Source organism: Nerophis lumbriciformis, linkage group LG02 (assembly GCF_033978685.3).
Source record: "Nerophis lumbriciformis linkage group LG02, RoL_Nlum_v2.1, whole genome shotgun sequence".
Taxonomy (NCBI): Eukaryota; Metazoa; Chordata; class Actinopteri; order Syngnathiformes; family Syngnathidae; genus Nerophis; species Nerophis lumbriciformis.
The window spans coordinates 18,592,090-18,609,090 of NC_084549.2; the positions used below are offsets into that span (position 1 = coordinate 18,592,090).

The window sequence follows — 17,001 nt, forward strand, 5'->3', positions numbered from 1 at the left end:
GCCCCCTACTGTGGTGTGGCTCGGTGATATTAATGTTTATGTTAATTAGATCACACACAACAAAGGATTACATTCTCAGACAGGGGTTATTGTAAGGCTGTAGCCAGTAGCTTATTTGGCCCCCGTGAATGCAATTTAGAGCCAATGTAATTGTATGAATGTGTTGTAATTGCATGAGGAAATAACAATATGAAAATGTGATCTTGTGTGTGTGTGTGTGTGTGTGTGTGTGTGTGTGTGTGTGTGTGTGTGTGTGTGTGTGTGTGTGTGTCCTTGTATTTCTACCCTTCTTGAGACATCAACAAGGAAAAGTGCCGTCCATATGAGGTCCGGTGAACAAGTTAGGACAGAAATCATGGTCTCAATACGGAAAACCATTGCATCTAATAGAGAATGTGTCATTTGCACCCCCGGTGGTGAAATTTATCAAAATTAGGTTGGTCCCAAAAAGGAGGGATTTTTCAAATTGACTGTGTATCGGTTTTAAAAGTGCTCCCCCTCTGGTCAACATATGTATTAGGGGGGCCTTGGAAATTGAAATGCACCCCCTTTGCCCAATTTTTTTTTTTTAAATAAATAAATACAAATATGTATGTAGAGACATACTGTAATAACTTAAAGTAAATAATGAGGATTAAAAACCAATTACAAAAAAATAAATAAAAATAAAAAATAACTAAAAGCATACCTTTTTTATACTTGCATAGTATGTATGTATTATTAATGTTGTAAGTACAAATATTTATATATCTAGCAAGGGTGGTCCTAAAGAGGTAAACATTTTTTGGAGGTCCCAAGAAGGTAAGAAATACAAGTGTGTGTGTGTGTGTGTGTGTGTGTGTGTGTGTGTGTGTGTGTGTGTGTGTGTGTGTGTGTGTGTGTGTGTGTGTGTGTGTGTGTGTGTGTGTGTGTGTGTGTGCGTGCGTGCGTGCGTGCGTGCGTGCGTGCGTGCGTGCGTGTGTGTGCGCGCGCATGAAAAGAAGAACGATTGCACTGCTGTTTTGCATTTGCATTTGCTACTCTTGTCTTTTTTCACAGGAGTTTCTCTCCTACATGGAGTCACACCGACAAAGGGGTTACCGCATGTTCAAGAATATGAGGACAAATCACCTACAGGTTCAAATAAAAATACTATTCCCCAATCTATATTTTGAAATAACAAAGCAACGTATTTGTATTCGTCATCCCTTGTCATCTTGTCTTGTTCCTGCGGCCCAGTTACGAGCAGGTGAGCGGGATCGGGTCAACTCCCGGTGGTTGCATGTGGAGACAGAGCTGATGAGGGAGAGGGGCGTGTTTGGACCGAGCCCTGGGGTGCTGCTGAGCCGTGACTGGGTCCAGGACGCTGCCGAAGGACCCAACCGGACCAGACTACGCATACGCAGAAAGGAACTAAGGCGATCCAGACGGGTACAGTAGTAATTGGAGCAGGCAATCTTCCCATGATAACCCAAAGGGATACTTTGGATTTATAGTTTGTCTGCTGCAGGTTTTTATGTACAGTACACAGGCCTCAATTTTATGATCATTTACAGACTTGCCACACTATTGAAAAACTGCACTCGAATTGTGTTTTCGTCTACTTGCCTACGGCAGTGCATGAAGAAATCAAAAGATGACCTGTGAGAATACATTGTGGTTGTCTATGGACAAACTCGAAAGTTGAACGCAATTGGGTCCGTCTAATTTGGAATGAAAAATCAAATTTTCCCGTAAGGATATTATGTAAATGAATTTGTTCTACCACGAACCATCAAAAATAATTTGTGTAATTCTGTCATGCTCTCATTTCTAATGACAATAAAGCGTTGTATTCTATTCTAAACCATCACAAAACCTTGTATTAACTCCACAGGTAATTTAAATTAAGTTTAATTTTAAGATGACAATATCGATATCGACCGACTAATGCCTTTAATAGAATAGAATAGAATGCCTTTTATTGTCACTATAGACAGGTACAAGGAGATTAAAAGCAACTCCAGTATCAGTGCGACAGTCTACAAATATGCAAAACATTGGAAGGAAAGAAAAAGAAAAATAGCGCAAAAGAAGGAAGTTGTATTCTATTCTAAACCATCACAAAACCTTGTATTAACTCCACAGGTAATTTAAATTAAGTTTAATTTTAAGATGACAATATCGATATCGACCGACTAATGCCTTTAATAGAATAGAATAGAATGCCTTTTATTGTCACTATAGACAGGTACAAGGAGATTAAAAGCAACTCCAGTATCAGTGCGACAGTCTACAAATATGCAAAACATTGGAAGGAAAGAAAAAGAAAAATAGCGCAAAAGAAGGAAAGGTGCACAGTCCAGTCCTGAGAACGAATGTTCTGAATGTGTTGTTTCTTTAAATGCCAATCACAAACGGCAATCCTCTCTGGCTGGCAAGCGGCTAGCAGCTAATTGTGTGTCTCCATCCACAGTGTGGCGCCGCTCCTCTAAACTAATAATAATTACCTCCAAATAAACTGCATTATCATCAAGTATATTATCACTGGAGGACGAGGCTAAACATATTACACATTGAGAGAAAGCCAGGAGTAGGCATGCTAATAGCTAAGATAACCTAGCTTTAAATAGCACCAAGAAATTTTTAGTAAACGTATAGAAGTAAGTAAGCAGATATTAACAGGAAATGTAAAAGTTGATTAATAAGAGTCTAGAGAGAGGATAATATAACAACAACTGTTGGTGTGTCAGCATTGTCACAGTCCGAACACGGCATGCAAGAGGAGGGCGGATTGATCCATAAATTGGTAGTATGAAAATAATGAATACGATCGATACTAGATTGCTTTGATCGATATTTTCTCAAAATCATTTTAAAAAATTGTTTTCTTAATGTTTACAACTTCAGATTATAAATACCTGGACATAGGAGGACTGAGAGGGCAAAATTGATTTTAATGAGTAATAGATAGTAGTTTTTGATTTTGTTTAGTTATTGTGTACTATTGACTTTGTTTTGCTAAACAATTGTATGTTTATTATGGGACTGTATAGCTCGGTTGGTAGAGCGGTCGTGCCAGCAACTTGAGGGTTGCAGTTTCAATCCCCGCTTCTGCCATCCTAGTCACTGCCATTGTGTCCTTGGGCAAGACACTTTACCCACCTGCTCCCAGTGCCACCCACACTGGTTTAAATGTAACTTAGATATTGGGCTTCACTATGTAAAGCGCTTTGAGTCACTTGAGAAAAAGCGCTATATAAATGTAATTCACTTCACTTCACTTTATTAAAGATAATGAGGAACTGGTTTAAATAGTGTGCTGATATTGTTAAGCTGTCAATTGCACCTACCATAAAAAGATTGAAACATTTACAGTTAGTACATGTGATCAGTATTGGTATTGGTCGATCTCACTCATGGGTGACCAGTATCGGAATCAGCAGCATAAATCTCGGATCGGAACAGCCCTAGGTATCAGACATTCTTATCTGTCATGTTCGTGTAAAACTAGTGTGACCACAGTTTAATAAAACAAAAGTAAAGTAAAACTGCTCAGCCTTTGAAGTTGCATGACAGACACATAATGGCGAGGGAATAGGAAGTCAAAGTTCTATGTCTGGTTCTGTGGTGAAGGTTACACTTTTCCTCATCGATGGTACCCCCCTATGGTGGCGTTGTTACAATAATCCCTCTTCCATAAAAAGGCCAAAGAAAAAACATAGCACACTTTTCTCTCACGATATTTGTTGATGTTGTGTATTTGAATAATGGTTTGAACTCTCAAAATTTGACTTTTATGGCATTTTTTCTGTTAAAATCCAAATTACATCTCTTTTGTAACTTTTCCACTCTATTTCTACTTCAGATGCATTTAGTCAAAAATCAGGCAGGCTGCAATAATGCTTTAAAATTGTGATGATATTTATATTTAAAGATGCTAGGAGCTCTATCCTTGGGTATGAGGACGGGGACGCCAGCAGACAGCAACAACAAAACAGAAGCTGATGCAGGTTAAGTAAAAAACTAAATGTATTCACTGATTGTGTTGTTTCAAATTCACCATATTGTGGACTCTTTTTTTCCATTTGGATTAGAGCCAAAGAGTCTGCGCGAAGTCGGCGCCGAGGCTAAAGAAGAGGATGAAGATGGAGGACAGGCGTGCGATCGGCTGACCTTCTTTCCGGTTTTGAAAGAGTCACCTGCTGCCACTGAAAATCCACTCGACCCCGTCACCCCTGAGCCTTGCTGCCACACGAAGACCTGCGCTGACATACGCATCATCCTGCAGGAGCTGCATCCTGGAGAGGAGGTAGTGTGGCACGAGAGCCTGCTGGTGGTGTGCTGGGCACATTCACAATCAGAATTACCTGACGTGCACTCCGATAGCTCGTCTTCCCTCATTAGTTTAAGGCTTTAATGCCGAGGCCCAGCTCAGTGTTTCCGGCGCATATTGACAGGGATTCTCTTTACTCTGGCAACCAGCTGCGGCTTTTAATGTTTCTGACAGATGTATTAATAAAAACAGTAGGAGGTGATGCAAGCTGTCTTACATCTGCTTAGTAAGTGTGTGATCAGCGCACTTGTCTTGCAGTGGTTCAAGTGTGTGAGTCCTGCTGAGCATGCTGTCAAATGAACACAGTCATTAGCGCTGAGAAATGCACACACACACACACACACACACACACACACACACACACACACACACATACAGTACACATAGCAACACACATATGCAGACGCGCGGACACAGTGCGGACAGTAACACACAAAAGCAGACCCACGCATAATTAGCTTTCCAGCGCCAATAGTGTGATTATGACAGTAATGTGTGTGGGGAGAAATCAATGGTCTGACATTAAGCTCTCAGTCAATAAAGGCCCCCCCCTTTTCTCTCCTTCCTCCCATCAGCAGCTAAATCTCTCAGACTGATAATGCATATCTGTCTAGTGCACAATACGGAGATAAAGAAGCAAGTTTATTGTTATGTATTTAATCGTTGATAATAATTCTAACTAGTTTTCCTCAAATCTAGTCATTGTTGGGGCCAGGCAACCAGATGGCAGCTTGTGCTTACTGAGGGAAATTGCCTTTTAATATTAGCGCGGGTAAAAATGTTGCGCCACGTATCTGAGACTCTTAAACTCTTTCACATGACACTATTCATCACGGCACGTACGTTTGTACGAGGTTCTGATCATTTAGCAGGTTGCCTATTGTGTATGTGACAGTGATTAATTCTCCTAATAATGGACAGGCAAGACCTCCTCTTCCTTCACAAGGGTGACTCTTCTATCTGGGGGTAGGGAGTCTGATTTGATTAGTATAAATTGTGAGGGGCCCGCGGCTATGTTTGGGCCCCATATGGTTTTGGGGCTCTGTGTCCCAGAGGGGCCAACACAGGGGGGCAGCCAGGTGTGCACACTCACTGTGAAATGACGGGGGGGAGACAATAGAATTACACACATTAACACTATGCAGTTAGCATTAGTGCCAACCAGCCCTGAAAGCAGCATGCGGGTCATTTTGGTGCTGAATGAAGATGTTGGAAAGGGGGCCGGGCCTACTCCTCCCCATCAATCAACTCCTATAATGAAGTGCACATCGGTTTCTTTTTAATAATGATTAGTTTATGTGATTAAAATGATCAATCAAGTCAGGCCTGAGATGCCTGTGCTGGGTGGATATGCAATGTTACACTGTGTTTTAAATGTTTAGGTTCATGCGAAGATGTGTGTTGTGATGGTGAGCAGCCTGAAAGTGACTCAAGGGGTGCTGCTGTTTGCCAAAGAGAGTCTGCTCTTGTGCCAAGGATTCACTCTAAGTCCGAGTGGAGATGTTTGCTGCAGAAAGCACCACCCTAGCAGGTACAGCCGTGTGTTTTGTACAAAAAGGCAGGCCTGTTCAGGTGTTTCAGCCCTCCTTTATTTCATTTTCTTCTCCAGCGTGAGGAATTCCTTCATTTCCAGCATGCTGACTAAGGAGTCCGCATCCAGATGCAGACGCTGGCTCTATGAGGACATCAAGGAGGCTCGTTTTATGCGGTTCTTGTTGGAGGTTAAACATTCCACATTTTCTGTTGATTTCAAAGGAGATAATCTAGCAATTAGCATTTCCAAAACGGATGCTTTTCCACTTCACACTATCTGCTAAGATATTTTGCCTATGTCTTTGCTGTAGTCCTGGGCAATACAGTGTTACTGTATACTCCATATTATACACTATGCTGTTGCGCTGCCGCTCAATCAATAAAATCACTAAATATGGCTGCCAATAGGCTTTCACTTATACAGTAGCTCCTCAAATTACAAGCTTAATTGGTTTTGTGACGGAGTTCTTAATTCAAAACACTTGTATCTCAAATCAACGTCTACCATTCAAAAAAATAAAATAAAATGAATTGATGCTCGATGCCCCTAAACCGCATAATTTTAACACATAAACTGCAATACAATAGAATGTAGTACAATCAAGTAATTTATTTATAATGTAACACTTTTACCTTGGAGACTAGACTAGACTAGACAGTATCTTCTTCAAGCGGGTTCTCCATCAAACACACCATCAGCAGCGTTTCCATATTTTCATGGATGAATGTCCACCGTTTAGATATTATTTTAACATTCTTGGCTGCGGTTAGACTGATTCTGCTATGGTGCAGTATACCAGTGACACGCTTAAATTGCTTAGCCAACACCATCGGACATATTTTTAGTGATTTATTTTTCCATTTCAATAAACATTATCAGCTTCTTATTCTCAGCAATGTCCTTCACACTTGGTGTGGCATGCTGTGCCACACCAAGACGTAAATACAGAAGGAGGAAATGTGGCCATGGGAACATCACCTTCATACTTTGCTACAAGTTATTTCTTAAATCCAATAGTGTTCCTCACCTTTTTAATTAAATTATTGGCCTTTGTAACTTTATTTGGCCCCATAGTGGCTTATTTAGCAATCACTCTCAATAAAATAAGCACACGTGTTGGATGCTTTGAGAACCCGATTTCTGCGGAATGATATGCAGGCAAATGAACTTTTTTGTTCGAAGCAATGTTTGGCCGAGACGGTAAACAAAGACAAAATTTTGGCGAAAATTGTCATTGAAAAGCTAATCATACGAAAGATGGGGGGAACAATAATTGAGGTTTGAGTGTATTTTGACTATCCTAAACCAAGTTGTATGAGCAGTATCAAGGTATTTGTTTTAATAATAAAGTTTGGTAAACAACGCTTTAGATTTCTAGTTTTCAAATGCAAAACTTGCATTATTGAACAGTTGTTAGCTATGTCTTAGAATTGTCTTTAAAGTTACCGGTAGTACTTTCAAATCAAAGACTGTTTCTGTTTCCTAGGACAATGCCATTGAGGTCTTCATGAAAAATGGTCACTCGGCTTTCTTGGTGTTCATAAATAAAGATCATGTCTCTGCATATAAAAGGTATAGTAATACTTACAAGAACAAATATAGAAAGAAAGTAGACAGTGAACTGACCTCAGATCTGCCTCTTGCAGGTTGTGCAAGGTGGTTTCGTCATTAAAAGGCAGAGGAGTTGCTGATGTCATTGCTAATGCCAGGTAGGTATCATGATAATCTAATGTCAATGTATTGAGACAGTTTTCGTTCTTGTTTTATTCATGAGCTTATGTAAGAGATACTCAAAAACATTCATCCACTGTTTAGTGTGTCTTAGAAGTCGAGCATGCTTCATCAGTTCATGCTTTCAGACTTCAATAGGACAGCTCTAGTTTGAAAGGATGGTGCTGGATCCAACGTATTAATCCATTAAGGTAGGGACATGTACCTAGATGTCCCGACAAGAATGGCTTTGCTCTGTTGTGGGGCAAAAACGACAGTTGTTAAGATACATTGGCGTGACCCTCTGCAACAGTAGCTCGGGTTGAACCGCCCTTGTTAGCATTCCATTCAGTTGTAGCAATGGTCACCTGAAACCAAAGGTAGCAGTTTTGTGTATGTGGTTTATAAGAGGCTAAAATATTGAATCTCTTCGGGAGGGATAAAAGGAAAGCATTGCATGTGGGGAGTAGGTGGTGTGGCATACCCCCGCTCTGTTTAGCGATGGTTTCTGAACCATGACCTGGATGGTCACAAAAACATGCAGCTACCAAATAAAAAAATAACATACTACGTTCTAGCTTCTGACTCGCCACACGTCCTGATTGACTGCGGCCACCGAGTTTGGTGTTACCAGTCCTGAATAAGACCTCATCTCTTCAAACCTTGACCTCACACAGTCTACTTTCAGATGATTTCCCCTGGGGTCTTTACATTTTTTGAAGCACAAATTACATAGTCTGCTCTCATGAACGAGGAACACATTGTCCTCGTCGTCAGACTTTTCAGTTTCCATCTCCTCGCCGTCCTCCACAACTTTAAGCAAGGGATTTCTTTGTATATTCACTCTAGTCAGATTGCCTAGCGTTTTGACAAACTCTGGTAGCCTGGTGAAGAGATTATCAAATAGGGCTAACTCTTGGAGACTCTCGAGAGCGACCATAGTAGGAAGCAAGGCATTCAGCTTGTTCAATCCCAGATTTAGACTCTTCAACTTGGTAAGGGAAGCCAGCGTTGAGGGTAAACCTGTCGAGGTTAGACGATTGTTACAGAGGTTGAGATAGTTCAAGCCCACCAGTTGACCGATGGACTCGGGCACAGACTCCAGCTTGTTGCTGTGCATGTCCAACCATCTGAGGGACGACAGCTTCCCGATTCCTTCTGGCAGTTTTTTAATCTCGTTGCGGCTGAGATCCAACTCGTCCATGTTAGTCAGCTTGAAGAGACACTGCGGGAAGATGGTTATGCCCATGTTGCTAAGCGTAAGTCTCCGCCAGCCGTCGGGCTTCATCCGTAAGGCCTTCTTGGCATCCTTAAGGGTCACCTTTGTCCCGGTGGGTCCTTTCCTTTTGGCCATGGTGCTAGGACATACAGGTAATAAACATATGACTTTAGCCTACATTTATCACCCTACTAATTATACAGTGAATATGTTGGATATGGGTTTATGTGCGCTGTTGTGCAATCAGAATCAGAGGCTGATGTGATCAAGACTCTTTCACACAGATTCCACAAAATTGCCTCATTAGAGATGGCCTTTTTGCGTAATCTGTTTTTTGTACAAAACGCAGAAAAATGTGATACTGCTACATCTGTATGTGTTTTTACACAACAACCTGGCATCTCACACAAAGTTATAATCAGATAGATGTGTCACAATGCCAGTGCCAGCATTTTGTTTGATTTATAAAGTAAAGACCAATAATAGCTTTCTGCACAATATTTTCCTATCGATACTGGTGCCAAACTATATTTTGATTGTTTTCGATACCTTGCTAAACAAAGAGGACCACCAAAAAATGTCATTAAAGGCTTTGTTTTAACAGAAAATCATGAACATACTTTTCTTTTGCAAATTAAAAAACAATTTTGGCATTAAATAACATAATTAAAACATACTAGACAACTTATATTTTAGTAGTAAATTAGCTCCCAATGTGCCATTTGACATATGCCGTAATTTCCGATTATTATTTTGTCAAAATTATGAGGGACAAGTGGCAGAGAATGGATGGATGAATGAAATATACATGTTAATATCTGGTTACTTTCTGTTTTCACATATTATATCTGCACTTCTGCTATAATGTAATAAGCACTTATTCTTATGTTGTTTGGATTCTTTACATTCTTTACAGAGTCATACACTGGTCATACTTAAAGTCCTCCTGTGTCCATGGACATATTTCTTGAGTTTACAACCCATTCAAAAATGACAAAAAATGTTGTGATAATAAAAAATATCAATGTAATCATTGTAGTTTCGACTAAAAACAGCTCTTGTACTTGGTATCGTTACAGTCAATATTTGTATAGATCCACCCATTTGTTTCCATTCAGGAGCGCTATCTTGCTGTTAGCGCTTAGCTACTGTATCGTCCTACGATGTGTAGTGAAACATGTTTAGCTATTCCTCGTCTTGCAGGGAGGATACCTGGAAGAAACAGCATTCGTGATTTAGAAGTAGCTAAAACACTGTGGAGGGACGTTAGCTGTTCGCTATGTTTTGAAGCTCCGCTTGCAGAGTGGCGCTTAAGTGTTTATCGCTTCACCTTTATCGTAAGTTTTTAAGCCAAAATACATCTTAAAGCTTCTTTTAGATAAAGATCTTGCAAAATTGCTGCATCAGAGCCATCACAAAAAAATCTGGCATTTATACACTCTTGCCTTTTAGTAGTGGTATATTGTTGGAACTGCATGGGCTTTTACACAGCAACACAGCATTCTGGCATAATAATTTGATACAAGTCAGCGTCACATGAAATACTTGTAGGACATCAACAATTGCTTTTAAACACAGCAGATCGGTTGAAGTGTGAAACTTAATCGCCTAATCCCTCACACAAGTGCTGTTCCCCCTTTGTTACGGCTCTGATACTACACTTTAGTGCCCCCGATGACACGAAAAAAGTTGGAAAAATGCCGGCTTTTACATGCCATGTGAAGGGGGCTTAAAGGGTCTAATTTATTCACACGCACAAAAGGCTCATGTATTGCCTGGGGCAATGAGAAAAGCATGCTCTCTGAGGAATTAAGAGCTTGAGTGGTTTGTGTGTGCGCAAGTGCGCGGCGGTGTTATGTTTGAACTAGTGCGCGCTCACCCGGTGTTGCCCGCGGGAGTATTTAAGAGCACGACTCTCTAATTAAGGCTAATGCTGGGGAACAAAAGCAGGGAGGCGACACTGGGTAAAACAGCAAAAACAAATGAGTGCTGATGCTCCGTCACCGTTCACTGTAGTTTGTCCACGAAATGAAGGTGTGCGATTTTGTTTGGGGTGGTAGGGCACTCAAGTGTAATGACATACATGACTTTACTGTACGAAAGTACATGTACACGTGAATGAAGAGTCAAATCCGGACTTTGATAAATGATAGTTTATGGAGTCTGATGGAAGCGTCGCTCCCTGTCTAAGATAGGAAGGTGTGTGTGTTTTTGTTTGTGTCTGCACCCCAAGGCCCTCTCTCGCCTCATTCATCATCCTCAGGATGAGAGGGGCTATCTACCGGTGCTTGTTCCCATTATAAGCTCCTATAGAAAACAATTGTATGAAATTATTGCCTGCAATTAGATAACACATGCAATGATTGATTTAGTGTAGGTTTACAAAATAATTTGGTCACAGGGTATTGGACTTAATTTCATATTGTAGTCCTTATTTTTCTCTATTATTTTCAACATAAATGAATATATTCACTCACCATATTCTTGTATTCCCGTTATCAAAGCGACGAGATTGTGGTCCGTTTTAACTGCACACCAACAGCTGCATCTCCTGCGCCAAAAAAAATGTTAAGGCATAACAAACTAACATTCAAGACTTCCAATTGCTCGGACTTTGCCCTACCTGCTGATTGTACTCCTCAAAACCGAGAGGAAAGCTCAGGGATGCAAGGTTTCCAATGCTGCACACTACAAATGCAAGTTTCCTCTTGTTTGGCATTGTTACTTAGCAACTTGGGGGTCCTTGGCAGCAGGACTTTATTGTCATGTTACTGGCCCGCAGAGGGGGAAGGAGATTTCAAGAGCAAATGAATGCTCTTCTAATTTAAATCAAACAACTTAAATGTGTGAGTAAATTACTTTAGGGATGTAACACAGATTTGTTGTTTAGTCAGACGCCTGCTCTATCATTGTGGAATGGAAATAATTAAAAACTGTCAGCGAGCTTTTGAATGTATATGGTATTTCACTAAATATGTAATATAGCACTAAGCAATTACATGTATAGTAAGCTCTACAGTGATATAAACGTCTCACTTCATTTGAAATGATGTCGCACTAGTGGCTTGCAGTACCATGCGCTACCGCTTCTATGAAGCAAAATATTGTTGCTTACGTTTGTCAGTAGAACAACCCACTGTGTGGCCTGCTTTCTGCTTTATCCTTTCGCCGGAATCCATTTCAGATACTTTGGTCAAACAAAAACAAAAACAAAAAAAAATCTAATTGTTATATATATTTAGGGCGTTTTGTATTCACAGACGTAAGGATGTGTTAGCCAATCAATCCACAGACTGATTACGTCTGACGTCATCAAGCTGTGTCGTCATCGAACGCGGTCACGTACAGCACAACGTGACAAACGCCGCTGGCAACTCCACATCCACTCGAACGGAAGTTTACATTTTCCAGTCGTTTTCCTGCCGGTAGCCTTACTAAAGTGAACTTAATTAAGCTATCAGGTTGGGGTTTCTGTCGAAATATATTAGCTATTAGCTCTCACACGCCCCGAACGCGGGCAACAACTCGTCAGTTGTACACAGTGCGCCGTTTGACGCCATATTGAAGCGCTTTCTGACGTGTTCGTTGTTACATAAACAACAGCATGGACCTCCCCCTAAGGAAGACTACTACAAGGGCGTCGGTTCTTTATCCTCGCTAATCATTTCAAAAATGCTCAGGGATGTAAGTGGTTTTAAACGTCTGCAACGGTTATTTAGTCAAGTTAACCCATCTTTATCATAATGTTGCTAATGTTTGTCAGTGTGTGGATGCACATTTACAGTACCCTTCCTTTTTACATCCTTAATTTTAATATATAAAAAATGTTTTGTGTATTTATTTATTTAATTTTAATGTACCCTTCCTTTGTCAACAAAAACAGCACAAGACGACAGATAAATGTCTGGGTGGAAATCACTAGAGCAGGGGTGTCAAAGTCAAGGCCTGCAAATTAATTATCTATGGCCCCCGCAATCAATCAACGAATGTTTACTTATATAGCCCTAAATCATGAGTGTCTCAAAGGGCTGCACAAGCCACAAAGACATCCTCGGCTCAGATCCCACATCAGGGCAAGAAAAAACTCAACCCAATGGGATGACAATGAGAAACCTTGGAGGGGACCGCAGATGTGGGGACCCCACCCTCTGGACCCATACTTGCCAACCTTGAGACCTCCGAATTCGGGAGATGGGGGGCGGGGTTGAGGTGGGCGGGATTTGGTGGTAGCGGGGGTGTATATTGTAGCCCGGAAGAGTTAGTGCTGCAAGGGATTCTGGGTATTTGTTCTGTTGTGTTTATGTTGTGTTACGGTGCGGATGTTCTCCCGAATAGTGTTTGTCATTCTTGTTTGGTGTGGGTTCACAGTGTGGCGCATATTTGTAACAGTGTTAAAGTTGTTTATACCGCCACCCTCAGTGTGACCTGTATGACTGTTGACCAAGTATGTCTTGCAGTCACTTACGTGTGTCTGTAGAAGCCGCATACAACATGTGACTGGGCTGTTTGTATGGAGAAAAAGCGGACGCGAGAGGATGCTAAAGGCAGTGCCATCACGGTACACCCTCAATATTGTTGTCCGGGTGAAAATCGGGAGAATGGTTGCCCCGGGAGATTTTCGGGAGGGGCACTGAAATTCGGGAGTGTCCCGAAAAATCGGGAGGGTTGGCAAGTATGCCTGGACGACCGGTGCAATGGGCGTCGAGTGGATCTAGCATAATAGATGATTATTGCAACATATTGCAATGATATTTGATTAGTATTAAAAACGGCCCACAGGCCACACGCACCTATACATCAGTGTTGGTGCTAGGCATTTTCAAAATATGGTCCCAGCAGTGGCGGGCCGTGCGTTTCCCACCGAGGCCTTCAGTGATGTCCGACTTCAATGATTACCTCTCAAAATACCATCATTTATGTCACCACATGACCATTGCTGGAGAAATACTATACAGGAACACGTTTACGCACTCCTGGGCATTGTACAAAACGGGTTATTTTCTGGCGCATTTAAAAATCAATAAACCCACATCAGCAATTTAAAGAATATCTTATGTGGTACTGTCACAATTAATATTGCAAAAAAAAAAAAATTTAAACGTGAAAAAATAAAGAAATAAAATATCTGAACTCACATTTCATCGAGCTGAGCTTGCTTCCGGGGTTGGCCGAGATGGTCTCACAAGATGTAGTTTCTCTTTAAATATCCTTCTTGAAATATATGTGTTGTCTTGTCTAATCATAAAAGATGCAGACAAGGCGTGTTGGCTGAGTTCTTAAAGTTTACTCCACAGCGTGCTCATCAAACACATCCCGCTGCCAGCATGTCTACATTAAACCTAAACGGGGCTACTGCGCATGCTCGTCACTACTGTAGCATGCTGGTTAATGGAGTTCTTATGATACCTGGCTCATAACATCACTATATATCTGCATTAGGCCATCTAGAAGGCCTTACTGACAACAACACGTGATCTGATTGGCTATCGCAACTGTCTGTCACTGTATGTGCCTGTTCACTTACAGTGCACAAACGCCCACATTGCTGAATCTGAAAGTGTCTGGCAGATTTGGTACAGCATGGCAACATAAGTTAGCTGAATTCTGATTGAATAAAAACTCTATAACCTAAAAACAACAGCGCTGGAAGGAGCATAATATGACATGGAGAGAATATGAATAATTTTAGATATTTAGGGAAAGTAAATTAAAAGTTACTTTTATCTTTAATTATGATCATGGGTTCTGGTTATGTTAGGCCAGCAGAGAGGGCCTTCTGGCCCTGACGGCACACCACTGCCGGAATGATATTTTATTAGTATTAGAACTGGCCCGCAGGCCACAGCCGCCTGCTGCTGTTTTGCACGCACCAATACTTACTCAGTGTTGGCGCTAGGAATTTTTAAAATGGGACCCCATCATGTCATAAAATTGGGGTCCCACAGTAAATTTTTGGGTTCCCACTTTTTTGTAACCGTTTCAAAAAAAAAAAAATTCTGTTATATTTCACATTCTATATTGTGTTTTGGAAAAAAGTTATCATAAACGTTAATAATACAAAATAAAACACATTTTTATGCTTATGTTAATTTATTTAGGGCCAGAGGGGTTAGTGCGTCTACCTTACAATACAATGGTCCTGGGTTTGATCCTGCACTCGGGATCTTTCTGTGTGGAGTTTGCATGTTCTCCCCGTGACTGCGTGGGTTCCCTCCGGGTACTGCGGATTCCTCCCACCTCCAAAGACATGCACCTGGGGATAGGTTGAGTGGCAACACTAAATGGGCCCTAGTGTGTGAATGTGAGTGTGAATGTTGTCTATCTGTGTTGACCCTGCGATGAGGTGGAGACTTGTCCAGGGTGTACCCCGCCTTCCGCTCGAATGCAGCTGAGATAGGCTCCAGCGACCCCGAAAGGGACAAGCGGTAGAAAATAGATAGATGGATGGATGTAAATTTATCCAGTTATAAATATCCATTCACTTTCTTCTTTCCTTCATGGATCTAAACTTTACTGCTGCTGGTATTTTTTTCCATATTTTTATTGTAATATTTTCAGAATGTGTTTTTTCTATTTTTGGCCAAAGTAAGACAAAGAAAACAATCTGAAGTTGTCTTTATTTTTTAGTTTTAATGCCATGATTTTAATAGTCTGGCCCGCGTGTGCACATATTTTCCTCTTTGCGGCCCCTGAGCTAAAATTAATTTGACACCCCTGCATTAGAGCATACCTAGGTATAATTATTAGATCAGTCATAATACCTACACAAATCATATTCACGAATAAGTTAAAAAAAATTCTATTCATTAACAAAAATGAATATTCCTTCCTTTTAGAGCAGTTTTGTCCTTGTCTTGTATTGGTCTTCAGCCCAATCCAAATGTAGCAGAATTTAAATTGTTTTAAAAGAATGAAAGGGCATAATGTAAGGAGAAAAATGTTAAATATTGATGCAAATAACACAAAGCTTACATGTAGGCTCATTCTTTGACAATTTAGTACTGCTTGACACAAATATTGTGTTAATATTGAATATTTATGATGTTATGAAGTGTAAATTTGAATGGTTGTTTTATAAATATGTGTTCAGTCTTTAGATGCTCCAATGTTTGTGTTCAAATAAGTCTCATAATCACTCAGTAAATTCTGCTGGGTCACTTCTCTTATGTTACAATTAAACTTATGTTGCTTGGCAAAAATTTGGGAAAAAAGTTTATGGACTGATGCAATTTTAAGGTGTTTGTTTTTCATGTCCACCAGGAAGACTCCTGTGGTTGAGAAGACAACCCTTGTTAAATGGCAGGTAAGAAATAATATATGACTCATCATCTGTTGTGTTCTCATGTACAGTAATGTTTCCATGTCAGTTCTATTCTTTCAAATTGGAGATGCAATTACTGTATTACTGCTGTCAAACAAAAAAGTTAAGTAACGTTATTGCTGTAGTAAAGTATTGTTATTTTCACACCATCTCTATATTAATCTAAGGTTGACCAATGCAGTGTTTTGGTCATTTCCTTTGTGTACATTTTCTTGCAGAAAGGGGAGATAAGCAATTTTGAATACTTGATGCATCTGAATACTCTTGCTGTGAGGACATACAATGACCTCATGCAGTATCCAGTTTTCCCCTGGATCCTAGCTGACTACAAATCAGAGGTAGGATACCTTTTAGATTGATGTACAGTATCTCACAAAAGTGAGAACACACCCCTCACAATACAGCGAGCGCTTTGTTATATCTTCTCAATATGGGGTATAACTTAAAGTTGTCAACGTATAGCTTTGAAAACAGTATATATTTACTATCTTCCAAAAATAACTCAACACACATCATTGTCTAAGTAGCTGGCAAAAAAATAGTGCATATAATCATGAAGAAGTCCAAATTGTGGGAATGTTTAGGATAGTTTGAGCAACCGGTGGCGTCGAAGGGATGGGGTAGTGGGTGGGAGGGGGTCTAACTACCTACACCCGCCTATCAAAAATGCAAAATGGTTTGTTCCACCTGAATAGCAGCAAACTTAACTTTGAACACTTCACTCAACACAGATTGTGAAATTGTCATCAAAGCTCACCTTTAAACATTCACACACAGCACCAGCATTTTGGAACAGGGAGAGGTGATGGAAGGAAGATAAAACTATAATGAATGCATTGGAGAAAGTTATGTACACGTTTCACTTTTGCATCTCATTGCACATAACTGTGGTGAGCTCAAAGCATACTTGCCAACCCTCCCGA

At 40.5% G+C, this 17,001-nt stretch overlaps 2 protein-coding genes across 9 annotated transcripts in view; one reads left to right on the forward strand and one right to left on the reverse strand.

The window, feature by feature from the left end:
• The window catches only part of wdfy4 (WDFY family member 4), a 79,949-nt gene that overhangs the window by 43,974 nt on the left and 18,974 nt on the right, over nucleotides 1–17,001 (forward strand). For all 6 annotated transcript variants that reach the window (XM_061951031.1, XM_061951070.1, XM_061951106.1 and 3 more), the window contains 10 exons: nucleotides 1,039–1,116; nucleotides 1,219–1,410; nucleotides 3,896–3,971; nucleotides 4,056–4,270; nucleotides 5,677–5,825; nucleotides 5,904–6,015; nucleotides 7,315–7,400; nucleotides 7,475–7,537; nucleotides 16,018–16,060; nucleotides 16,297–16,416. In XM_061951031.1, the coding sequence (XP_061807015.1) occupies nucleotides 1,039–1,116; nucleotides 1,219–1,410; nucleotides 3,896–3,971; nucleotides 4,056–4,270; nucleotides 5,677–5,825; nucleotides 5,904–6,015; nucleotides 7,315–7,400; nucleotides 7,475–7,537; nucleotides 16,018–16,060; nucleotides 16,297–16,416 (1,134 nt within the window). The remainder of the gene's footprint in view (nucleotides 1–1,038; nucleotides 1,117–1,218; nucleotides 1,411–3,895; nucleotides 3,972–4,055; nucleotides 4,271–5,676; nucleotides 5,826–5,903; nucleotides 6,016–7,314; nucleotides 7,401–7,474; nucleotides 7,538–16,017; nucleotides 16,061–16,296; nucleotides 16,417–17,001) is intronic.
• Nucleotides 6,770–12,305, reverse strand: lrrc18a (leucine rich repeat containing 18a). 3 transcript variants are annotated; one of them, XM_061951290.1, is made up of 4 exons: nucleotides 11,873–12,305; nucleotides 11,381–11,445; nucleotides 11,235–11,308; nucleotides 6,770–8,896 (listed from the first exon to the last, which is right to left on the reverse strand). In XM_061951290.1, exon 4 carries the CDS (start codon nucleotides 8,890–8,892, stop codon nucleotides 8,113–8,115), a length of 780 nt encoding a protein of 259 aa, XP_061807274.1. In that variant the 5' UTR covers nucleotides 8,893–8,896; nucleotides 11,235–11,308; nucleotides 11,381–11,445; nucleotides 11,873–12,305; the 3' UTR covers nucleotides 6,770–8,112. The 3 variants fall into 3 exon arrangements, with proteins under 3 accessions (XP_061807274.1, XP_061807345.1, XP_061807415.1); XM_061951361.1 differs by having other exon boundaries at nucleotides 11,381–11,528; XM_061951431.1 differs by having other exon boundaries at nucleotides 11,381–11,576.